Source organism: Erinaceus europaeus, chromosome 6, assembly GCF_950295315.1.
Source record: "Erinaceus europaeus chromosome 6, mEriEur2.1, whole genome shotgun sequence".
Lineage (NCBI taxonomy): Eukaryota > Metazoa > Chordata > Mammalia > Eulipotyphla > Erinaceidae > Erinaceus > Erinaceus europaeus.
The window spans coordinates 59,613,513-59,639,528 of record NC_080167.1 but is presented as its reverse complement, the minus strand read 5'-3'; the positions used below and the strand labels follow the sequence as shown (position 1 = coordinate 59,639,528).

At 42.2% G+C, this 26,016-nt stretch overlaps 1 protein-coding gene across 9 annotated transcripts in view; it reads right to left on the bottom strand.

The window, feature by feature from the left end:
* Nucleotides 1-26,016, bottom strand: part of ARMC3 (armadillo repeat containing 3) — a 220,415-nt gene that overhangs the window by 28,936 nt on the left and 165,463 nt on the right. For 8 of the 9 annotated variants that reach the window (XM_060192278.1, XM_060192279.1, XM_060192283.1 and 5 more), the window contains exons 9-10: nt 24,637-24,789; nt 24,363-24,468 (exon numbers count right to left, since the gene is read on the bottom strand). In XM_060192278.1, the coding sequence (XP_060048261.1) occupies nt 24,363-24,468; nt 24,637-24,789 (259 nt within the window). The remainder of the gene's footprint in view (nt 1-24,362; nt 24,469-24,636; nt 24,790-26,016) is intronic. The other variant, XM_060192282.1, reaches the window with a different exon arrangement.

The following is a 26,016-nucleotide window of genomic DNA, read 5'->3' as shown; positions in this document are numbered from 1 at the left end:
CACCTCATATGACTTAGGAGCTGGTATTGATTGTGGAAAGCTAAAATGGCAATCTTAAGAATAGAAGTCATTGTGACTGTCCCATTAGAGAAGAGATTACAAGCAGTCTCAGTCAGGAAGAAGGAAGCTGGGATGAAGGACAAAACCAAAGCAGGCTGCTCTGGGGAATAAAGGCTCTGGTGTTGACCTTGAAGACCTCTCCCTCCCTTGTTTCACCTGATCTATGGAGGAAGTGCCACACTGGAACCAAGGCAAAGTCAATGCCCAGTTCATTTCCCCCATCCTGCAGTCCATCCTTATTGTCCACTGAGCCAACCTCGTGACAGCTCCCTTTTTCCCCTTTCTCTGGGAATGCAGCCTTGAAACTAAAATTCAGTGAGATGAGAAGTAACCAAAATTTATTTATATAAAAAATACTGGAGGGCTGGGGAAACAGTCTAATGGTTATGCAAAAGGCTTTCATGCCTAAAGCTCCATTGTCCTAACCTCAATCCCCAGCACCACCATAAGCCAAGCAGTGTTCTGGTCTTTCTCTCTGTGTGTGTGTCGTCATTGTCATCTCCTTCTCCTTCTCCTTCTCCTTCTCCTTCTCCTTCTCCTTCTCCTTCTCCTTCTCCTTCTCCTTCTCCTTCTCCTTCTCTTTCTCCTTCTCTTTCTCCTCCTCCTCCTCCTTCTTCTTCTCTCTCTTCATATATATTTTTTTAAAAAAAAAAGATAAAAAATAAAAATACTGGAAGACCCTGCATCTCAGTATGATAGCTCAGTCACCAGCATTTAAGTTCCTTTCTTGGGTGGATAAAAAATATTTTTAAGCGTGTTTATTTCATAACAAGATCAGAAGAGAAAACACAAGTAGAACCTGAACTGGAATTGGTGTATTGCACCAAAGTAAAAGACTTTGGGGTTTGTGGGTGTGTGTGTGTGTGTGTGTGGAGAATACAGGTCCAAAAATGATGACAGAGGACCTAGTGGGGGTTGTATTGTTATATGGAAAACTGGCAAATGTTATGCATGTAGAAACTATTGTATTTACTGTCTAATGTAAAACATTAATTCCCCAATAAAGAAATTTTAAAAAGAGTGTTTATTTTATGAGAGAGAGAGACAGAGAGAGACAGAGAGAGAGAGACAGAGAGAGAGAGAGAGGAAGAGGGAGCCACAGCACCATTCTGGTGCATTCAGTGTGTGGAAAGAACTAGGAGCCCTAGTCTACTAGCTGAGTTATTTCCCCTGACAACAAAATAAGTAAATTAAACAATTCTTAAGATAATTTCACTTTTAATTTTCTATTTTATTATCAATTATATGGTAGTCATTTGATCTTATGAATAAGGGAAGATTTTTAGGCTAAAGTATTTATCAGAACTATCTCAATTTTATTTTTAGTTGAAACATCAAGTAAAAAAGTTGTTTCACAGGGATTTTAAAATTGAGGCTCACTTCTTTCTTTATTTCCTTCCAGAGTGTTGTTCAACTCTGGCCTGTGGTGGTGCTGGGGACTGAACATAAGATTTTCAAGCCTTTGGCATGAATGAAAGCCTTTTGCATTTCCATCTCCCTGGCTTAGGGATATTTTCTGAATTCATGTATACTTAAAACTTCATTTTTTTCCTTTGACTTTTTTTTTCCAATTTTCTTTTTGATTTATTAATACAATCAGTCCCTTAAAGCAATGGCAATTTTTAATCACTATAATCATACCTACTAAAATGAATGATTCCTTTGTCAATGAGTGGTTTTTATTTCTTTTTCAATTAACAATATTCACCTTTAAAAAACTGGGGGGGGGGAGCAGGTGGTGGTGCACCTGGTTAAGTGCACACATTACAGTGAGCGAGGACCCAGGTTCAAGCCTCTGGTCCCCACCTGCAGGGGGAAAGCTTCACGAGTAGTGAAGCAGGGCTGCAGGTATTTCTCTGTCTCTCACCCTCTCTATCTCCCACTCCCCTCTCAATTCCTCTGTCTCTATCCAAAAATAAATAAATAAATAAATAAATAAATAAATAATTTGGGGAGTTAAGACAGCCACAATGGAGGTACTTTAATGGCACATATGCACAAGCCAGAAATATTTAAGATAAACTGATATCAGTGAATTCTTGAAGGCTTTGTCTTCTTATGAATCAGGAAATGTGGAGAAATGTTGGGTGCACTGGGAGATATTCCATCCTTTTAGTTTCTCTTGTTTATAAAAAAATAACTGGGTGCTGGAATTAGAGGAATTACCCTGGGCATGCTTCTGCCTGCAGTCTTTCTGCTAGGTCTTAGCATCTTCCCTTCTCAGGTGTAAAGGCTGAGCTGACCTCAGATTATTTGTATCTCTACTTCTGCTCTTTTCTGCCTTCTTTATGGAGGCATTAAAGGGAGGTGCATGAGAACCTACCTGTCTAAAAGACCAAAGATTCTAGTACAACGTCAGATCTCTTACTCAGTTGAGCACAACTGCCAACACCAAAAGAGAGCTAAGACCTATACAACTGGGAGAACAACTTGCACAGTGTGTACACCTGCTCACACCTTCCTATGCATGGCTCTGCTCAAGTATAAAAAGTTTGACTGTGATTGGACATTCATGGTGAACAAAATCAAGTTACTAGCCTTACCTTCAACAGTACTTTCAATAATTGAATTCAAGTATGGGATCTATACTGTTCTAAGAATTGCCTTAATCCTGTCTCTCTCAATTCAACCCAAGACATTCTGCTTTGTTTTCCTTCATGTCTAATACACAGGGAAGCCTGTCAAATTTTTGCAGACACATTTCTGCTACTTAGCTAGTACAGCACTATCCAACTGAACGGGACAGAAGTCAGGCTTCTTTGTTACAAAATCCAGAATTCGAGGGCCATATGTAACCACAGCAGTCTGAAAATATTTTCTGATATTTACTCTCATTAGCCTCCATCCAGTTGGAGTTAAATCAAAGTAAGAGTTTAAATGTAAATTGAAAGAAAAAGTAACTAAATGGGAATGTCTAAAAACATCTGTTTATGTCACTTGGTATGTGTAAACAAAAGTGAAGTTTGACATGTCACATGGATCCAATTTAATACCAAGTCCTGACTATTTTCTTTCTCCATATTCCTCAAATTTCTCCCTTTCTCCATTTACTCCACTGAATCCAGTGCGAAATCCTCTCTTGTGGTTAATATGCCATCCTGACGGGTCTCTCCTCTTCCCCCTTAATAGTCTCTCCATCTTTCAGTTAAGATGATTATCATATAAAAAAAGGGGGCAGGTGGTGTTGAACTCAGTTGAGTATACATGTTATAATGCGCAAAGATGGAGGTTCAAATCCCTGTACCACACTGGTACAAGGGAAGCAGGGATGCAGGTAACTCTCGGACTCTTTCCCTTTCTAGCTCCATGTCCCTCTTGTTTTTTTAATATCTTATTTATTTATTAATGAGAATGTTAGTAGGAGAAGGAGAAAGAATCAGACATTATATCAGTACATGTGCTGCTGGGGGTTCAACTCAGGACCTCATGCTTGAAAGTTCAGTGCTTTATCCACTGCACCACCTCCCGGATCACCCCTCTTGATTTTTGTCTCTATCCAATATGTAAAAATAAAATAATAATAATACATTACTTATAAAAAATTAGAGCAGCCAAGGAAATAGTTCAGTTGGTAGATCACAGGGTTTGCATGACTGAGATTCCTGGTTTAATCTTCAGTGTTGCATGTACCAGAATGGTATGAAAAGCGTGATTTGGCTTCTCTCTCTCTCTCTCTCTCTTTCTGTCCAATGTGAAATTCTCTGTATCATGTGAAATAAAATACACATTAAAAAAAATAAAATAGGGAGCCTGGCAGTAGCGCAGCAGGTTAAGCGCACGTGGCACAAAGTGCAAGGACCATCTTAAAGATCCCGGTTTGAGCCCCTGGCTCCCCACTGCAGGGGGGTCACTTCACAGGTGGTGAAGCAGGTCTGCAGGTGTCTATCTTTCTCTCCCTCTCTCTGTCTTCTCCTCCTCTCTCCATTTCTCTCTGTCCTACCTATCCAACAATGACAATATCAACAACAATAACTACAACAACAATAAAAACAAGGGCAACAAAAGGGAAAATAAATAAATAAGTATTTAAAAACAAAATAAGGGCTGGAGAGATAGAGCAGCAGGCAGGATGCTCATCTTGTCATGTGCAGAGCCAAGGTTCTATTCCCAGCACCATATGGTGGGTACAAAGGACAGGGGAACACTCTGGTTCTGTGTGTCACCTCCTTCTCATCTGCACTGAGGAAAAGTCACCTGGGAGTGGTACAAACATGCATGCTTGAGGCCCTTCTCCAATAAGATAAAACAGAAGCTAGGATCTTATTTCTCCCTTATTTAAAACGTCCATGGTTTTCCATTGCTGAGACATGAGGCCCCAGGTGTTTACAAATGGTCTCCTAGGCCCTGCCTGAACTGAGTCTCTCCCTCAGCTATTCCAAGAACCTCCTCCCACCCACCTCTCCTTGGGGAGCTGTGCCTAAAGCCTCTCAGTCACCAGCAATAGACTGTCTCCCTTGGGATCCTCCCAGGTGTTGTTCCCAAACCATATTCAAGCTCTTTTTTTCACAAGAGCTCAGAGCATTCCTTGACTAAGAATTCACATTTGGTTTTTTGTTAGAGTAGAAGGAGTATAAGGAGGAAGAGGAGGAGGAGGAAGAGGAGGGTGAGGGAGAACAGGGGGGGAAAAGTGCCATATATCAGACAAAAGGCTAATAACCAAAAAAGAAAGAACAAGGCTTAAGGAGGTAGCTCAGCAGGTAGTGCATAAGCTTCCATGTGTGAGGCTCTGTGTTCAGTTCCTGGGTTTGATCCCGGGCACCACATGAGACAGCACTAAGGACAGAGCACTCCATGATGGTAGATGGGAACTGTGGTATTTCTATCTCGTAAAAATAGAAGTATATTGGGGGTCAGGCGGTAGCGCAGTGGGTTGAGCGCACGTGGTGTGAAGTGCAATGACCCATGTAAAGATGCCAGTTCGAGCCCCCAGCTCCCCACCTGTAGGGAAGTTGCTTCACAGGCAGTGAAGCAGGTCTGCAGGTGTCTTTCTCTCTCCCTCTCTGCCTTCCCCTCCTCTCTCCATTTCTCTCTGTCCTATCCAACAATGATGATATCAATAACAACAACAATAATAACTACAACAACAATAAAACAAAAGGGGGCAAAAGCAAAATTAAAAAAAAATAGAAGTATAGAAACTGCCTGAAATAAATAAATAAATAAATAAACACATACATACTGGGCAAGGGAGGTGGCTCCGACACTGCATGCAGGTAGGAGATGCTAGCATCCATCCCCAGGATGGCCTAAGAAATATGGTGTTTTGGCACTGATGTTCAGAGTCAAAGGAAAGTAACTATCTTGAACTATTACTTGTCAGCAACTATGCAGAAACTCTGAGGGAAAGCAGCTATACAGCTTGGGCACACAGCTCAGGGAGATGTCCCACATGAGGCCCATGGGCTTCTGTCATTCAGCTTCCTTTTGCCCTAAACAGCTCCTGTCCTCCCCCCACCAGCTCTACCCCCTCCCCCCACATCTCTGCCTTCATATCTGTTCATACCCTTCCTCTGTGAAGCCCTTCACGCCCACCCCTGCACCTCCTCCTCTCTGGCAGTGCTCCAGTCTTCTCTATAGCCCCTGGTGCTGAGGAGGAACTGACTCTGAACAACCTGGGTCTGAACTGAGCATATTCACTTATAGAGAGCTCTCTTAGGAGGATTCACAGTAGACAACTTAGGTGAGGAAGAAACAGAAGTAAACAAATGACATTAGATAGCCCAGCAGAGGGTTCAGACTACCCCAGCTGCTTTTGCCTTCTCTTTTCTAATACGGGCCTGACTGTGATTGGGGCACTGACACCAGACCAAAGGGTGGAAGAATTCATGTCACACACAAAGTAAACTACGATGCATGTCTTTTTCCTTTTTTTTTTTAAAGAGATAGAAAGACAGAGACAGTGAAAGAGATCATAGCACCAAAGCTTTTAAAAAAATGTTTTTAACTTTATTTGACAGGAAACTGAAAACTGAGAGGGAAAGGGGATGGAGAAGGAGAGACAGAGGGACACCTGCAGTACTGCTTCGACACTGATGAAGCTTTCCCCCTACAGGTGGGGACCAGGGGTTTGAGCCCAGGTTGTTGCACATAGTTACACATGCATGTAACCAGGTGCACCGCCGCCGGCCCCTACCAAAGCTTTCTTCAGTATGGTGGGGTTGGGCTTGAACCTGGGTCTCACAGTGCATAGTCCAAGTGAGTTATTTCACTTGCCTTCTGTGATGTGTTCTTAAGTGACTCCTAGCATGCCTACCTCTCCTTTCTCTTCCTCCTCTGCCTCCCTGAGACAACAAGACCCACCATCCTCGAATCTTGCCACAGCTGTTCAGGATGGTGAAGGCCTGAAGGATGGCCCACTTCCACTCGGTGAACAATAAACACAAGATATGTGTTGACTGACTGTGTGATCAGCAAGGACTCCAGTCAACAGAAGCTTTTAATAGTGAGGTTGGGGGTGCGGGGTGGGGAGAAGGAATCAAAAGTTCCATTTGAATTTTTACCCTCAAATTGTCCAAGGCTTAACTGCATTTTAGTGGACTTGAATCAACTGAAAGGGATGAAAGAAGAAAACTCTGCAGGGGTCCGAAAGGGACTTCTAGCTGCAAGAGGGTCCCAGGAGGAACAGGCCTTCCCACTGGGCTTGCATCACTGGTCGGCTCCTGAAGTTCCCTCCAAGGGCCCAGTGCCCCTCTGTAGTGGGAGCCAATTCCCACCCAGGGGATAAGTGGAATTGTTCACATGTGACAACTTCTGTGGAAGGCATGCATTCCACAGGTCAAGGGACGTCTGTGTTCTGTCTCTGCAGATGCCAGTGACAGCGACACTCCTTGGGCCTTCTCCCACTTGCTCCTTGCCACTCTGGAGGTCCTGTTTGCAAAGCCTAGCTCTGTGGGCACAGGCTGACCTTGGACACTATGGAAATCTGTTGAACAGAGCCCACATGCAGGGCAGTGTGGGGAACTTGGCGGAGCAGATGGTGATGTTGGCAACCAGCACCTTGTTTGTTAACAGTGATTACAACCATTCCCACCAGCAGGATTCTTCGTATGTCTTCGTGCGGCCTGTCACACTGAGCAGGACGTATTGGCAGCAGATGCTGTGAGTGGTCAGGAGAGGATTGCAGGACTGCTCAGCTTGGCCTGTGGGGGGCTGGGGGGGGGTGCTGGCTGCTGTGATCAACTGGCCTCCTGGCTTCCATGGCCAGCTTAAGAGGGCTCTGAACAGGATCCCTAACTCTTGTGCCAACTTCTTTCTCAACAAAGAAGCAGGAGTGTTTCATTAAAATAACCAAGTATGGAGTCTAAAACAACTGTTACCTTGATGCAGCCCCACATCTGTGGAAGCTTCAGGGTTGGTATGTCCCCACAGTCTGGATAAACTCCAGGACTGGCAGAAGTAGCCAAGAATTCCTCCCCCTCTCTTTATTTTCCTTTCCTTTCCTTTCCTTTCCTTTCCTTTCCTTCCCCCCTCTTTTTTTCTTCTCTTCCTGAAAATACTATTTAGAAAAGCTTATCAGCAATGAGGGAGAGGATCACCATTAATTTCAAGCATATGCCTGACACTAAGAGTCTTTCAGAACATATAATTAGGAAAGTATCAATAAATTCTACCACTGGCACAAATGTCTGAAGTTTTGCGTTCTACAGAAAAATAAAGTCAAAAAGTATTAAAATATATTTTATGGGGTTGGGGAGGGAAGAGACCAGAGCACTGCTCTGTTCTAGCATATGTGGCCCATGGCAAGGATGGAATCTGGGGCCTCATGCATATAAGTCCTGTGTCCCACCCACTGAGCCACCTCCCTGGCTGCCAAAAAATAAAATAAAATAAAATAATGTAAAATCAGATTGTTTGCTGTCACACTGATGTGCCTTGCTGGTGTCATATGAGGCGTGTGGGAGGTGTTGGCTGCCATGGTGGCTGTGACATCATGGTGTCTCAGGAGAGGTGGCTAGTGGCAGAGGGATGTGTGTCCACTCCTCAGGGCCTGCTGATCGGTTATGAGGTGTCAGTCAAAGTGGAGGGAAATCAGATGTCATTTCCCTGTAAGTGGTGGGGAGTCCTCACTGACCTATCTGCTCAGTCATAGGACTTCCAGACGGGCCGCCTTCTGTTTCACAAGCGGGGGGTGCCTGCCAGTAATGAATTAGCTGCCATTCGGAGCCAACAACTGTCTCCACTTCAGGCGGCTGACTTGTCTCCTGATAGCTGGGGTCCAGGCGTCACAAGAGCCATGGGAGTCACCATGGGCGACTTGCAGGGTGTCTCGCCTTAGCCTGGAAACCAGTCTCCTTCTGTGTCTGGGGCTGTCGAGGGACACAACCCCAGAGCAATCAGATGGCGTGCTGTTGAGTTTCCTTAACGGACTAATAAGGTTGCCAAAGCTCTCATGTGACAGCCGATCAAAGCTCCCTGGCACCTGCCAGGACTGGCTTCTTCTCATCAGCTCAGATGTCACTTCTTCAGAGGGACTCCATGGCCCCTTCCGCATCCTTGGTGTGATGCCCCTTCTCTATGACACTGCTATTTTATTTCATCCTGAATCAACTTTTTTTTTCCTTAATGAAAAGGCCACTCATCTTGTTACCTGTCTCCCTAACTAGAGGGAGTTTATTTAGTAAGTTTTATGGCACCTTGGTCATACTCCCTACTACTCTACAGCCTTGGGTAGTGCCTGGCACAAAAAGAACATGTAAATTCATGGTAAAGCGATGACAACAGAAGGCTGAACACAAAGGAAACAGCTTCCTCAGCCTTTTCATAAATGACGGGAAATGCTAAGAAGCAATCCTAACTAGGCCTGGCTGGAAGCTGGGTTCTAGAGTCTGCATGATGCCAGATAGATGGTAACCACTCAGAGGTACAAAAGATCATGACTAGATTCACTGTGCTTACTCTGCAGTGAAATCTTATGTATCTTTTACTGTGTGTGTGTGTGTGTGTGTGTGTGTGTGTGTGTGTGTGTGTGTGTGTGTGAGAGAGAGAGAGAGAGAGAGAGAGAGAGAGGGAGAGGGAGAGGAAGAGGGAAAGACCAGAGTAGCACTTTGCCAAGGAAAGAATTGAACCTGGGTCCTCACAAGTGCAAATGCTGCTCTCTACCCATTGCTCCACCTCCCCACCACTAAAGAGAAAATCTAGAGACTAGAACTAATATAGTTGGTCAACAGACACAAATATACTTGGTCAATAGCCACAGGATGAAAATCATGGTTAGGGAGTGGGGCTGTAGCGCAGCAGGTTAAGTGCAGGTGGCGCAAAGCCCAAGGATTGGCGTAAGGATCCTAGTTCGAGCCCTGGCTCCCCACCTGCAGGGGAGTCTCTTCACAAGCAGTGAAGCAGGTCTGCAGGTGTCTATCTTTCTCTCCCCTTCTCTGTCTTCCCCCATCTCTCTCCATTTCTCTCTGTCCTATCCAACAATGATGACAACAATAATAATAACTACAACAATAAAAAAGGGCAACAAAAGGGAATGAATAAATAAATAAAAATAAAAAAAAGAAAATCATGGTTGTCTGATGTTTAGCCCATCACTCTTTACAATCAGTTTCTTCCTAGAAAGAGCAAAGCTGGCATCTATTGGGCTCACTTCTATCAGTCCTTGGGAAGAAGAAATAAGGCCATTTACTTAGACTGAGAGTTATTACAACTGTTGGATATACCTCCCTCACCACTTTTTCCCCCCTTATTTTTCTTCTCATTTCTTTCTAGGAGAGGGAAGATGAAGGAGGAGAGGAGGGCGGGCAGGGACCTGGGAGAAAGGTAGGAAAACAGGAAGGTGAGGGAACTGGGGGTGATGGGCACCCCTTCAATGGAGTCCTGGGTCTTCCAGTTTAGGGGGATTCAGAGAGACCAGGAAGGCACCAGGAAACAATGCACTTGGGGATATTTGGAGAAGCTCAGAGTCAAGGAGGTATTGAGCAGGAGACAGAGGGAAGCTAGGTGGAGACTAGGAGATTCAGTGCCTACATTCTCCCTTCCTACAAAGGTACAGTCTCCCTTTAGCTGTGAATTTTGATAGGAAATTTCCAGATTTTAGCCTCTGGATATGTTTATAATATGTGCTTATAAAATGACTGTGATGCATTTGTAAGCAGGCCTCAATACAGGACAGAAAGACTAAAAATATAATAAAAGGTTAATAATGTGCTCAAAGTCTGAGAGAGTGCAGGTGGTTAGTGCCGGCGGGCCTTCACTGGGTGAACAAGTGATGACAAGTAGAGACGATGAAGGTCAGGACTGAACTTTTACTGAGAAGGCAGCTTCTGTAACCCTGGCTAGCTTCTGCCCTCCTAAAAGATGTATCTTATGCTGAGGCTAAACTTTCCCAGACACAGTTATGCAGGAAAGATAATAGTAACTAAGGCAACCAGACCGTGAGCAACGGGTCCAAGTCCTACCCCTTAACCTTGCAGCCTCTGCTTCTGTAATGATGCTTTTTGCTCTCAAGCCTGCACCTCCTACATAAGCTTGTGCTATTCCTTTGTCTGGTGCCAGAGTTATCAGAAAGATCTGAGCTCCTGGCCTGCACGTAAGTAAATGGCTCCTTTCTTTCTCCACCCAACCTCGGCTTCGGTCATTTTGATTATTAATAGAGCTCCTTAGCAATTTCTCTAGGTGAAGTTTCAGTTACCCCATTTCACTATGGTCCAAAAGGGTGACCTACCATGAGCTATTTTAGAATAGAGACCACATTCACTTAACTTTTACTACCAAATATTGTTATAGCTGTTCTATTGTATTGCTGCTTATCTTTAGCTGTGATTCATTTACAAATTAAAATTTATGACATCTATGTAAGTAGAAACAAACACAGGCTGAGGGGTGGGGAGATAGCATAATGGTTATGCAAAAGATGTTCATGCCTGAGGCTTTGAGTTCCCAGATTCAATCTTCAACATTGCCATAAGCCAGAGCTGAGCAGTGCTCTAGTATGTATCTCTTCCTCTCTCATTAGAAATAAATAAAAAAAAAAAAAGAGGGGCTGGGTGGTGGCACACCTGGTTGAGCGCAGCACATGTTACAAAACACAAAGACCTGGGTTGGAGCCCTCAGCACGCACCTGCAGGGGGAAAGTTTCAGGAGTGGTGAAGTAGGGCTGCAGGTATCTCTCTGTCTCTCTCCCTCTCTATCCCCCCTTCCCTCTCAATTTCTGACCGTCTCTATCCAATAAACAAATAAAGATTAAAAATAAAATTTTAAAAAAGAAAGAAAAAACACAGACTGTATATGGTTAGGTATTTTGACTTCAGGCATCCAATGGGGTTCATGGGACATATCCCCATGTGTGAAGGGGACTATTATTCAGAACAGACTGTCTTGGTGTGAGTGTCCAGCCCACCTGTGTGAGCAAGTCAAGGGGGAGTAAGCATGTGTTGCATGGGGGTGCTAAGTGCTGTTTCAGATGGGAAGAGAGAAAGCACACACTATATGGGCATCCAAATTACTTGGTCATTACCTCTTTTCCCCCCAAAATCAGTATTGGTAGAAATGACCTGAGAGACCAGTGGAGTTAACAGGAGGTTTCTCAAATGCCAGTGTCTGTGATTTGGGGAAATTTGCAATGGGACCATTTATAGGAATCTCCCAGTCTCACCAAACTGATCTTGAATTCTGACTGTTTATGGTGGTCAGCTCAGTATCCAAGGACACAAAATGGGGACATGGAACAGACTTTCTAGTTAATATATTTCTTCAACCCCAGTCTGATTTTCCCCTCCCAATCCAGTAAAACTTATGTTTATAATGTTTCCTGAGGCAGAGACAAAGTCAAGGATGTAAAGGAAGAATGATATCTAGCCACTCAGTCACCTTGGATAAAAATAATGCAAGAGCAGTTCTTAGGTTTACCATGAAGAAACTGCCCATTCCTTTAAATTTAAAAAAAAAAAAAATTGTCCGCTAGGGTTATTGTTGCAGTTCTATGTTTACATGACTCCACCACTACCTATGGCCATTGCTATGGGGTGGGGAGAGAGAATGGAGCAAGAGAAAGGGAGAGGAAAGATACCTGTAGTTCTGTCCACCACTTCTGAAGCTTCTCCCCCTGCAGTGGGGCCTACTGGCTTGAACCCAAGTTTGTGAGCATGGCAACATGTGCACTCTGCCCAGTATGCCACCACTGGTCCCCCTTTGACCTTGTTTATTCATTTATTTTAGTAGCCTTTAAAAATATTGATTAACACTTCAGTTAAACTCTCTGCAAGTACCACCCTTAAGAGAAAAGACCAAAAGATTCTCAACATAAAACTAAACTTCCCAGAAGGGTTTGAAACTAGCCCAGGTCATCTTTTAGGAGACTGATAGTGTGAGTATTCTTTTCAGAGAGTGGAGCATCAATGATATAAGGCAGAATTCTGAGGTAAATTCTATATGTATCTACCCTATAAAGGCAGGAACAGTAAGAAGAAAAAATGCACTCCAGTGCAGCTTCATTAAGATGAGGTCTGCTCCTTTATGCAGTTCAGACACACTGTATTCACCCAGTGTGGCTCTACATCCCAGCACATGGTCAACCACCAGAACAATGCATAAGCCCAACATTTTGAAATGCTGGCACCTTAAAAAGGGACAAAGACAAGCCCAAGCATCTGTCAGCACACATTAAGCCACAGGATAGTCCCTCTTTATCCATCTCCCTGTGACTACTTTCTAGATCACACTCTTCATGGCGTCTTGAAATATTATTTTAGGTGCATCGACGACGCTAGATGCTGTTTCAAATTAAATCTGTGTGCCTGTTCTTATTCTCCACAATGCGGAGGGAGCCTTTCATTACTTTTCTGCCCCTCCCCCAACTGCCTCCAAAACAGCCACTAGAGGGCAGTATGAAGACACAGTTCCTCTCACGCTTAGCAGAGAAAATAGAATTCTCCAAAAAGGGTTTCCCTGTGGGAAAAAAGCCCTTATGCAACAAAGACTGGAGCTGCACAACGTCAGCACCATTAAATCCAACCCATACATCAAGTATGCTCCACGAGTTTGCATTTTTCAGGAGGCATTTGGTCAATGTGTGCGTGATATGAAAGTATTCTAAGTGATAAGATTGTTTAAATGAATCTGCGCATACTGGATCTAAAACAGATGTGAGAATTTTATTTTGAAAGACTGACAGAATACATTTATAGCAATCTTTCTATACATTCATCACTAAGTAGTAGAACCAAGAGGTAAAAACAAAAAATGTGGCACTTTGGCAACTTTAAAAGAGGTAGGCTTCCCCTCCACTCCCCCACGCCCCTTCGAAAATCACTGTCACCATTCACCACACCATAGCTCTAACTGCACAATAAAATGCAGGTAGTGTTAAGGAATAACATGAATCTATACTTAAGTCGATAGAATAAAAGATGTGAGGGCAGAGGGTAGACAGCATAATGGTTATGCAAACAGATTCTCATCCCTGAGACTCCAAAGTCCCAAGTTCAGTTCCCTGCACCACCATAAGCCAGAGCTGAATAGTGCTCTGGTTAAAAAATAAAAATAAATAAATAAATAAAAATTTAAAAAAGAATAAAAGATGTGATAAACATAATTTCACAAACATATTACCTTCCTCCAACCCTGATGGGGGTGGGAATAGAAAGAGAAGATGGAGCTTTCAGAAGTGCTATCTGTACACACAAGAAAGAAAGAAAGAAAGAAAGAAAGAAAGAAAGAAAGAAAGAAAGAAAGGGGACATTCCGGGAGTCGGGCTGTAGCGCAGCGGGTTAAGCACAGGTGGCGCAAAGCACAAGGACCGGCATAAGGATCCCGGTTCGAACCCCGGCTCCCCACCTGCAGGGGAGTCGCTTCACAGGTGGTGAAGCAGGTCTGCAGGTGTCTATCTTTCTCTCCTCCTCTCTGTCTTCCCCTCCTCTCTCCATTTCTCTCTGTCCTATCCAACAATGACAACAACAATAATAACTACAACAATAAAACAACAAGGGCAACAAAAGGGAATAAATAAATAAAATAAATATTTAAAAAAAAAGGGACATTCCAAAAAATGGAATGTCATGTCAGTCCTGGCCCTTCCCTGACAATACTGATATGACACAGAGAGAGAGAGAGAGTTGGGTCATTGCACAAGCAAAGTACTGCCTTAAAGGAAAGACCATGGGGACTTATGTTTCTGGCAAAGCTTATGATCATTTCCTCTAGCCAGGAAGAAAGAGCAGTGGAAGAGCACAGGGCTTGCATGCCCAAGGTCCCAGTTTCGATCCCCAACACTATCTCTGTTAGAGCTGTGTGGTGCTCTGGGGTCTCTCTCTCTCTCTCTCTCTCTCTCTCTCTCTCACACACACACACACACACACACACACACACACACACAAATAAATAACTGATTTTCTTAGGCACAGTACTCCATGAATAATATACTAGACATTACAAGTGTTCAATCAGTATTTTATGTCTTGCTACTAGCAAGAAGCAACAACAGCAAAAGGCAGCCCATCCACATCTGGTGAGGATGATCACTAGTTCCCCCAGCACTCAAAGGCACATCCACATAACCTGATGATGTTGTGTCTCATTCCAATGCTCCTTTCTTTTCTTGTGGTTCTGACCATATACCACACAACAGGCTGGGCAATCCTAGCTAAGAACTTGGGCTGGGCTGTGGCACACTTGGTTGGATATGTATGCTACTATGTGCAAGGACCTGGGTTCAAACCCTCAGTCTCCGCCTGCAGGGGGTAGGCCTCACAAGCAGTGAAGCAGTGCTACAGGTCTCTCTCTCTCTCCCTCTCTCTCTCTCCCTCTTCCCTCCCCTTCTAAATTCTCTCTATCTTAACAAAATAAGTAAAAGAGAGGAGAAAAAAAGGAAAACAATGGCCACCAGGCCTGGCAAATGATGGGTATATTTTGCAGGCACCAAGCCCCAGCGATAACCCTGGTGGCTATATATATGTGTGTGTGTGTGTGTGTGTGTGTGTATATATGGCTATAAATATATATGTGTGTGTATATATATAGAGAGAGGGGGGGAGGGAGGGAGAGACAGAGAGAGGGAGAGAACAGAGCTATTTGCCACTGGCATCACAGTAGGTGGCAGTGGTCTTATAACCTTTCAAAAAGAAAAACTTTTTTTTTTACAAGTAATCACTGTATGGGCTACCATCTAGAAATTTCTTGAGTTATTGTGTGGGCAGTCAAGAAGGAATATAAGAAAAAAAAAATCCTAAGAAGTGGAGATCTCTAATATTTAAGAAAACCACCTAGTTCTTCAAGGAGGCTACTATAAAACATCAGAGTTAGTATGGCCCATTTTCAAACTGTGGAGACTTGATGGGGTCAGCTTTTACTAATTCATCTACAGGTGTTAAAAATTAGTTATTACTGTTATGCCTTTACTTTACTTATTATATTTTATTTCCTAAGATAATTAAATCTTTTGAAGGACAATTAGTTAACAATAATAGGTTTCCAATCATTTCACTTACCCACTGTTAAAGCCTTCATTCTGGGGATAACTTAAAAGGGCTAATTCTGATAAGGCCCAACAGATGGCAGTGATGGTATAAATTAATAGCTAAAAATAGTCTTTTCACTTTGTATGCCTTATTTATTGCTGATGAAGCTTCACACCTACACCACAATTCACTGCTCCTGGCAGACCTTTCTTTTTGCCACTAGAAATCACTGGACTCATTACCTCTGTGACACCACTGTTCCTGGTGGATGTTTTTTCTTCTTTTTCTCTATCATTCTTTTTGATAGAAGGTGAGACACAGTGAGAGGAAGGGGAGAGAGAGGGAAGGACACTGCTCCACCACTAATGGAACATCGCCCATCCTCCATAGGTGAGCACCGGGAGCTTGAACCCAGGTCCTTGGGGTCCTTGTGGTCCTTACACATGGTAGGTAAGGTGTGTACTCTACCAGCTAGGCCACCACCCTGCCCCTCAATTTTAGACAGAAAGATACAGAGAGGGAGAGAGATAGAGAAGGAGAAGTGCCATACCACCACTCTACCATTCCAGGAGTACTCCCTTGAAGCTGTGTGTGATGCTCCCATGTGGTATTAAGGGCTCCTGCAGGGCAAAATGCATACTCTACTGGGTGGGCTCCTGCAGGGCAAAATGCACACTCTACTGGGTGGGCTCCTGCAGGGCAAAATGCACACTCTACTGGGTGGGCTCCTGCAGGGCAAAATGCACACTCTACTGGGTGGGCTCCTGCAGGGCAAAATGCACACTCTACTGGGTGGGCTCCTGCAGGGCAAAATGCACACTCTACTGGGTGGGCTCCTGCAGGGCAAAATGCACACTCTACTGGGTGGGCTCCTGCAGGGCAAAATGCACACTCTACTGGGTGGGCTCCTGCAGGGCAAAATGCACACTCTACTGGGTGGGCTCCTGCAGGGCAAAATGCACACTCTACTGGGTGGGCTCCTGCAGGGCAAAATGCACACTCTACTGGGTGGGCTCCTGCAGGGCAAAATGCACACTCTACTGGGTGGGCTCCTGCAGGGCAAAATGCACACTCTACTGGGTGGGCTCCTGCAGGGCAAAATGCACACTCTACTGGGTGGGCTCCTGCAGGGCAAAATGCACACTCTACTGGGTGGGCTCCTGCAGGGCAAAATGCACACTCTACTGGGTGGGCTCCTGCAGGGCAAAATGCACACTCTACTGGGTGGGCTCCTGCAGGGCAAAATGCACACTCTACTGGGTGGGCTCCTGCAGGGCAAAATGCACACTCTACTGGGTGGGCTCCTGCAGGGCAAAATGCACACTCTTCTGGGTGGGCTCCTGCAGGGCAAAATGCACACTCTACTGGGTGAGCTAGCTCCCATGCCTGAACATTCTCACATACAGTCTGTCCTCAGAAGAGTGTCGAGTAAGAATAATTCTTCTTTAAAATTTATTTTTAAAATTATCTTTATTTATTGGATAGACAGCCAGAAATTGAGAGGGGACAGACAGATATGGAGAGAGACAGAGAGATGCCTGCAGCCCTGCTTCACCACTTGTGAAGCCTCCCCCCTGCAAGTGGGGACTGGGGGCTTGAGCCCGGGTCCTTGTGCACTGTATGTAACGTGTGCTCAACCAGATGTGCCACCACCCAGTTCCTCAAGTAAGAATAATTCTTCCAATGACTACAATCAATAATGTAAAATGTTGATATGACTAATTGGATAGAAGACTATTAGGTAAATTTAGTTGATAATAGTGTTTCCTACTTCAAAAATTACAACTTTGTCCTCTTCAGAAAGTACTGAGACTTGAGAATTCTTGTAAAGGTTAGCACTGAAGGATAATGGCGTCCACATTGGCTAACAGAATATTTTTGTATACAATTTATTCTTGCTTCTTGCCTTTCATTTTCAACTATTTTATATGGGGGTTGTTTTCATCTTAGTTTTTAATTATTCACTTACAGGAATTTTATTTTTTGCATCTTTTATCATTTTCCTATTTTTTGTTAATATTTATTTAGTCCCTTTCATTGCCCTTGTTATTTTTTATTGTTGTATCTATAGTTATTGTTGTCATTGCTGTTGTTGTTGTTGGATTGAACAAAGAGAAATGGAGAGACGAGGGGAAGACAGAGAGGGGGAGAGAAAGATAGACACCTACAGGCCTGCAGGTGGGGAGCCGGGGGCTCGAACCGGGATCCTTACGCCGGTCCTTGTGCTTTGTGCCACCTGCGCTTAACCCGCTGCGCTACTGCACATCTCCCTAATTTCTTATTTCTGGTGGGTTTCATACCTGCATGATTCTACTGCTCCCACAAACTTTTTTTTTCCAGATAGATGATGAGAGATAGGGGAGGGGGGAGAGAGAAGGAGAGATACCGCAACAACATTCCACTGCTTGTGAGGTTCTCCTTATGCGTGATGTTCCTATGTGGTGGTCAGAGACCTGCACACTGGTCTTCATTCATGGCAAGGTAACACTCTATCTAGTGAGCTATCTCCTGGCCCCTACTGTCACTTTACATAATCAAAATTTGACTAGTTTTTGTCTTCTTTTTCTATACCTTTGAACATTCCCTTTAATTCTTTCTTTCTTCTTTCTTTCATTCTTTCTTTTCTTTTGTGGAGACAAGGACTCTAGGATGTGTGATTCTGCCACTCTTGGGCAGACTTTTTCATCCAGAAAGAGAGAGAGAGAGAGAGAGAGAGAGGAGCCACAGTTTTCTCAGGTGCAAAAGCATTCCCATGTGGTACTGGTGCTTGGACCTATAAGGAAGCAGGTGCCCTACCAGCTTCCTCATTGGCCCCATTCTTCTTTCTCTCCTTTGTTGCCTTTCTGCATTTTTATTCACACTAAATGGTCTTTATTATGCAGAGAATAAAGAATTTAATAAAAGTGGTAGAAACACTAGTAGAAGACTCTTAGAGATAAGGCTCTACTGTCACTTCTGTGATGCAAATGATGACAAACAAAGAAAACAGGACAGGTGCTTCCTGATTTGACTTATGGGTATTGGCTGACTTCAGACAGGCCTCCTGGTTTTTCATTGTCTTGTTTTCTCTCTGCTATATTTTTGGTGTAAGCCTGTTCCTCCTCAACACCTACACTGGGAGGGGCTCTATTCTACATGCTCCATTGCTAATAGTGTATTAAAAAAAGGTGTTCTCTTCATGGGTGCTGACGAGAGGAGAAGGAGAAAGAAAGTAAGTAAGACATAACAAGTGTGCTATAAAGTATGTTAGAAGTAATGAATGCAGGAAAGAGTAGGGGAGTGTGTGTGTGTGTGTGTGTGTGTGTGTGTGTGTGTGTGTGTGTGTGTGTGGTGGGGGTGGGTTACAGGGTGCAGCTGTAAACACAGTAGCTATGGTAGGACTCTGAGAAAGTGACAGCTCGAATAGAGCATGGCAGTCCCCATGGGCTAAGCTGAATGACCCAGGTCTGTTCCCATTCAGTATTGTGTGATTATTTTCTGACATTCGCATGATGAAGAAATCACCCAAGGACTCACTTCTCAGAAGTATTTCCATCTCTAGGCCAGGTATGACCTCACTCATTGGGGGCAGGCATCCGCCTTCCTAAAACCTCTGATGGCGGGGTCCACTTACTTCATATGATCACTGCTCCCTGCCCAAACCCCCCCAACCCACCATCCGCACCCAGTAACAGCACGATCAGCTTCAGAAGATGGGGAGGGAAGGACTTTATAAGATTTTTAATTCAGGGCCAGTGGTGGTACACCCAGTTGAGTGCACATAATACCATACACATTCAGGTTCAAGCCTATGCTACACACCTGCAGGGGGTATGTGTCATGAGCAAGTAGTGAAACAGGTCTGCAGGTCTCTCTCTCTCTCCCTCTCCCTCTCTCTCTCTCTCTCTCTCTCTCTCTCTCTCCCTTTCTCTCCATATATGTCCTCCTTCCCTCTCAATTTCTCTCTATTCTACCAAATAAAAAATAAAAAATATGTTCATTCAAGCTCAAGATACATTCTCTAAAGCTTTGTTGATTGAAGAAGCAAAATTTTTAGTATCTAGAAAACCTTAGTTTCTAGGAAGCCTCCTCATTCATAGAGATTACTAACCAGGCGAGAGGCACCAATTAAGGTAAGACAATATGTATGTAAGGGTGGAAATCTTTCACAAAGAAGGGGTAGAGGCTCTAAAACTCCTCATTATCTATTTAGTTACATGAAATGTGTTTCCTTATGTGTGAAAACCTGAATTTGGGTGTTGTAAAATTATATTTGAAGCATACATTATAAAATTATATTTTTAGGTGATAAAATGCTTTTGTGAAAAAAAATTTGTCAGTTTTTAAAAGAAAAGATTTCCCCTAGTTGATTTTTTTTTAATTTAGAAATTTTAAATTTACTCTTTTACTTTCCAACAAAAATCTATAACAGAGAGGAAGTTCTACCAGCATTACATGTTAGAATACATCAGCAAGTGTTCAGGTAGTTACTCCAGGAGGTGTCTCAGTTTAAGAATCAGATCTCCATTTTAGGTACAAGGATACAAGCATTTTAACAAACAAAACCAGTACTTGCAATACCTAACTGCACCGTAAAACAATTGCTAGCAATTATCAGAGACCCACACAGCGTCAACTGCACCTGGAAGATAGTAGCTTTGGGTCTGGGCCTTCATCCCTCACTATCTAGGTCTCAGGGGAAAGAAGCATTCTGATCTCCTAATCTTCCCCTTCACCCCCCAACTCTGGTCATGCCAACAGCAGGGCCATAACTGGAAACTAGACTCTTGTGACCCTGGTGTAGTTTATACAGTATTGAGTTACAATGCTGTACATGTAAAAATAGAGTATTATTATAAACCAATATTACTTTAATGAAAGTGTGTAACATGAACAACCTAACCAAATCACTTTTGTTGTCCTTCCTATTGTGTTTAGCTTAAGAGATCAATACCCTAAAGGATTTACTGTAAAGATAAACAACATGGCTTATTTTCATTCCTTCTGATTGAGTATGGAATCATTCACACCTCATCTTTGCTATATATGGCACAGAATTGGCAAAAAATACCTGAGGTTAAAAACCATATTGATATGAGGACACCCATCAAACTACTCTTATTCATGCACCATTTCTCCTGAAAAACACAAACCAAAAACCAAAAAACCCAGCATGGACAGTATAAAACAGCCTAAAGAAATAACAATAATTAAAATTTCATAAAAATTCCAAAAATAAAGGTTGTCATTAAAGGAAAAGGCAGGCATAACATAGTCCGAATTGACCTTTATATGTACATAAAATGAAGCAAAAGAGATGATAGCTACCTGTGTAAAATGATTATATTGAAAGAGAAAAATCTGAAGGTAGGCTTTTTTAGAATAACTTACCATCCTAATTTTCTATGATCTTATATAAAACTGTCAAATAATATGTCAAGTAAACTCAACCTTAACCCAAGACGTTATACACTCTGGGCTGGGTGGTGGCACACCTGTTTGAGTACTCATGCGACAATGCACAGGAACTCAAGTTCAAGTTCCTGGTGGCCCCCTGCAGGGGATAGCTTCACAAGCTGTGAAGCAGTGCTGCAGGTATCTCTCTGTTTTTCTCCCTCTCTAATTGACCCTTCCCTCTCAATTTCTGTCTCTACCCAATAAATAAATAAAATATTTTTTAAAATGCCAATGCCCATGTTCAGCAGAGAAGCAATTACAGAAGCCAGACCTTCCACCTTCTGCACCCCAGAGTATGGATCCTGGGTCCATACCCCCAGAGGGATAAAGAATAGGGAAGCTATCAAGGGAGGGGATTAGATATGGAGCTCTGGGGGTGGGCACTGTGTGCAAATGTACTCCTCTTATCCTACAGTGTTGTCAATATTTCCATTTTATAAATAAATAAATAAAAGATATATACTGGGAGTCGGGCGGTAGCACAGTGGGTTAAGCGCACGTGGCACAAAGCGCAAGGACCGGCAGAAGGATCCTGGTTCGAGCCCCCGGCTCCCTACCTGCAGGGGAGTCACTTCACAGGTGGTGAAGCAGGTCTGCAGGTGTCTGTCTTTCTCCCCCCTCTCTGTCTTCCCCTCCTCTCTCCATTTCTCTCTGTTCTAGCCAACAACAATGATGACATCAATAACCACAACAATGTTAAACAACAAGGGCAATAAAAGGGAAAATAAATAAATATTTTAAAAAATTTTTTAAAAGATATGTACTTTGGAGGCCTATTAAAGCATTCTAAATAGCATATGAATCTAAATTTACTGGAGTTAGAAATGTTTTAGTATTGCTGATAAGATTTTTGCATCAGAATGACCATATCAGAAAAAAAAATCACTGAATATGCTATTTTCAAATCACTTTACTATAATTCAATATTCCAAAATTTGTACGCTTCCATATAGATGATGATGACCTGAATTTAGAAAATCACCATATCAAAGATTGTAGTTATTATAGGAACACAATTTGGCTTTGCTGTTTATACATTTCAGCTGCCTTTACTTGTTTATGTTAGATAGTCAAGCCATTCAATTAAGGAATGAATTGTAAAATACTTGTGTGGGAAGAGAAAAAGGGAAAGAAAAGAAATAGATTAAGGTAGAGGAGGTGGTGGAAGATTTATTTCCGATCAGAAAAGGCTAATTTTTACTACAATGCCATAAGCAGTAACATGTGAAAGCTACTCATGTATTGTGACACTTAATTTGCTGTGTGTAAGGGATATTTAATGTGGGCTAAGAGGTCAAGATAACTGGAAAGATGTAATTTCTAGGTGTGTCTGAGTGTGCATTTGTAAATGAAATTAGTGTTTGAATTGGTGAACCAGTACTGCAGGTGACCTTTCCCAGTGTGGATCTACTAAGGGCCAGAACAGAAAGAAAGGGAAGAAGGGTAATTTCCTCTTTCTGAACTACAGCAACTATCTTATTCCCTCAAGCTATGACTTCTTGTTTGCAGGCCCTCAGAACAACCTGGACAAATGGCACCACCATCTTTCCTTGGCTCTCCAAATAGGTTATTTTGGGACTGCATGGCCTTCGCAGTCATGAGTCAACTCCTAGTCAGTAATCAGTCTATTTATCCATCCATCTATTCACCAAACCATTCATCTATATTGTGAAAAACAAGCTAACAGGCCCAAAATAGTCAATTATGCTAAGCACAATGTCACCAAATTAAGTTAATTACAATTTCAGTCTCTCCCAGAAAAAGCATCTTAAACAAGGGATCACCTGTAAACACTAATGCCTGACAGACCTCTAGCATGGAAAGTGACCTTGCCATAACCACTCTACATTTTACTAGCAGAACTTCCTGTTCCCATTGTCTTATGTCCCTGGAAATCTTTCATTCTGAATAGCTCTGTGAAGATTCTTTCCAGTTATTAGGTTGAATGCTGCCCGACTCAGCATCCATGAAGCCAGTAGGATTAGTAAAACCTACTTACGTAGGGGACCAGGTGGTACACTTGGTTGAGTGAACATGCTACCATGTTTGAGTACCTAGGTTCAAGCCTTCACTCCCCATCCATAGGATGAAGCAGTGCTGCAGGTGTTTCTCTTTCTCTCTGTCTATCTCCTCCTTCCCTCTCTGCTTTTTCTCTGTCCTATGAATTAAAAGAAAAAAAGAAAAAATGACCAGGATTTGCCATATAGGCATGCAGCCCCAGCAATAACCCTGGTAGCTAAAATAAAGAAACAAATACCAACTCAGCTGAATTTTTTTTAACAACATCCCATTAATTCTGTTTCTCTAGGGAGCTCTGATATGCTTATTAAATACAGAAAGGGAAAATAATTATTTATGCAAGTTGACTTCATGAGATTGTTTTTTTTTAAATCAATCTTCTCTTCTGAAGCAGAAAGAACACAGATGTTGAAGCTTAACAGACCTGGGTTTAATGTTCACTTTAACAATTCCAACAAACACATGCTTTCAGAAAAATCAGAGGTCTTACAAAATCTCAAGTTTCCTCATGTGTTAGTAGATGATACTGATAAATAAATTTCCTAATGAATACAGAGAATACCTCATAGAATGGGGAACACACAGTACACTTCTTTCCAGCCTTCATTCATAAACTTTACCCTTGTATGTTTGAGTTGACTTTTTAATGTTTTAAAAATTAATAATTAAAGTAGATCTTCTATAACTATTTTTTCAGACTTTGCAAATGTCTCAATAATATTGTCTCCAGTACTCGTGCATGATCCAGTTTGATCTGCACTGGAACCTTCCACAAGGGTTAGCCTGCTTGCTACCTGAACCAAAGGAGCCACACATTTGCCCAAAAGTTCAGAGTTAAAAGTTTGTTTGTTTGTTTTTATCAGAGCATTGCCCAGCTTTGGCTTCTGGTGGTGCTGGTGATTGAACCAAGGACCTGTTATGCCTCAGGCATGAAAGTCTTTTTCCATAACCACTATGCTATCTCCCTCAGCCCGGAGTCAAAATTTTACAATATGTTTGATAAACAGGCCTATCTTTATAAGACTTCCTGAGAAATAATCTAAGACAGAACGAACAGAATATACCAATATGTAAAACAAACAAAAAAACAAAGAATATATACACTGCTTTAAAAGCTAAAATATTAAAATGAAAACATCATGGACTCCTATTTATCCTATTAAGGTTTTGTAATTGAATAGTCTTTGTGCTTTGAATATATATATATAACTTAAGTCCAACTGCATTATATCATTATGTCTCAGGTGCACTTCCTTGAAAATCACCTTCTGTCTGTACTGCATTCAGTTCACTAGTGAAAATCCAGCTGCATCTGTCACCATACACTTATCCCCTTCATCCTGATCTGCCCACTGTCCTTCCTGCTTCCCTCCTGGTAGCCATTAACTGGTCTGACAGTCCACAAGTTCACCACATTTTGTTGGGCTCACCCCCATTTTCTCTCTGTAGACTTACTTTGCATTGGCTGAATTGCAAGTGCTCAGGTTGGCCAGGGCCAAGGCTGCAGCCTCCCTCACCTCTTCATTGTCACTTTTGAGCAACTGGATTAGCTGTGGAATCCCTACAGAAAAAGAAAGACAAGTGGAATTTTACAGGCATCCTTGTGTGGCAACTTAAAATGTTTGAAAATTTTCTTTCTTCCTTCCTTCCTTTCTTTCTTTCCTTTTCTTTCTTTCTTTCTTTCTTTCTTTCTTTCTTCCTTTCTTCCTCTCTTTTCCATCTTGCTTACCTTGGGTATTAAAAAATTCTTTGCTGGCTGAATTCTCGGACATGACTGATATCGCCTGGGAAGCAGCAATCTTAGTTCCATCATTTTCAGAACCCAACAGAGTGACAAGGCACTTTTCAACTTCTTGTTCATGGAAAAGTTTTCTATTTTCAGCTTTCATTAAACCAAAAGGGGAAAAAAATCAGAATTTTGTTTGAATAACCATCTAAGCATAACTATTTTCCTCAAGTAAAATATAGTAGTAGTCCAAACTATTCTTGCTAGTTTCACCACAGATAGTGTAGACTTCATGAAATATATATCGGTTAAGCTTTAGAGCATAGCAGTACTCAAAATGAATCCAGGATGCTGAATTTTTTCCTTCCTCCCTCAATATGCTAAGAGACAAGTTCAATATGCTAAGTTCAGGTTTACCAAGAACACATCTGCAATAACAGTGTGTTTGCTGTGGAGCTGTGCTTACAACATGCTATCTTCTCACTAGCCATAAAAACTTATTTATTTGCATTACAAAATCCCAGATTTGAAGGACACCAAAGATATACAAACTGGTGAGCTAGTGCTCAAGAGAAGTAAAAAATGAGTTCATGAAATCTGATCCCAAGTCTTACAGAATTGCTAATCTGCCAAATAAATAATAATCATGTCTTAGCTTAGCTTACAATTCATGCTTATAGAGCAAAGTCTAAACATCATTCTGTAGCTGTTCCATTACCCTAAGTTAGATCGAACATACTTTAACAGCATATTTTTTCTTTCTTTTGGAAGTAAAGTTATGACTCTAAGTATAGACTACAATAGTCACCCCATTATTTAGTACTAAGAACAAAAGTATGTTTAGGTCCCTAAGTGGTTTTCTATTGATTTAGTTTGACTTCTTTATAAATGCAATCTTGCTACTCTACTAGAGCAATATTATGTTAAATTGAATTAGAATATTAAAAAATACTTTTCAATTACTGGTCTTGGACTCTATAGTTAATTTTAAGGAAATTATTAGATACTACTGTGATAATAAAATACTATTACCACCACCACTAGTACTACTACTAGTAACATAATATGAAATAAATAATTATTAAAGGAATTTACTACAAAAAATATTAAAGGGAGCTGGCCTGTGGTACATCTCATAGAGTACACACATTACTACACTTGAGGAAGCTGGTTCAAGACCTCCCTACCCCCACGCAACACACACATATACACACACACACACACACACACACACACACACACACACACACACACACACACCTACTGGGAGTGAGGGGAAGTTTTAAGAGTGGTGAAGTAGTACTGAACCTATCTCTCTTTCTTACTCTCTTTCCACCCCTCTATTTCTGTCTCCACCAAAATAAAAATTAAATAAAGAAAAAA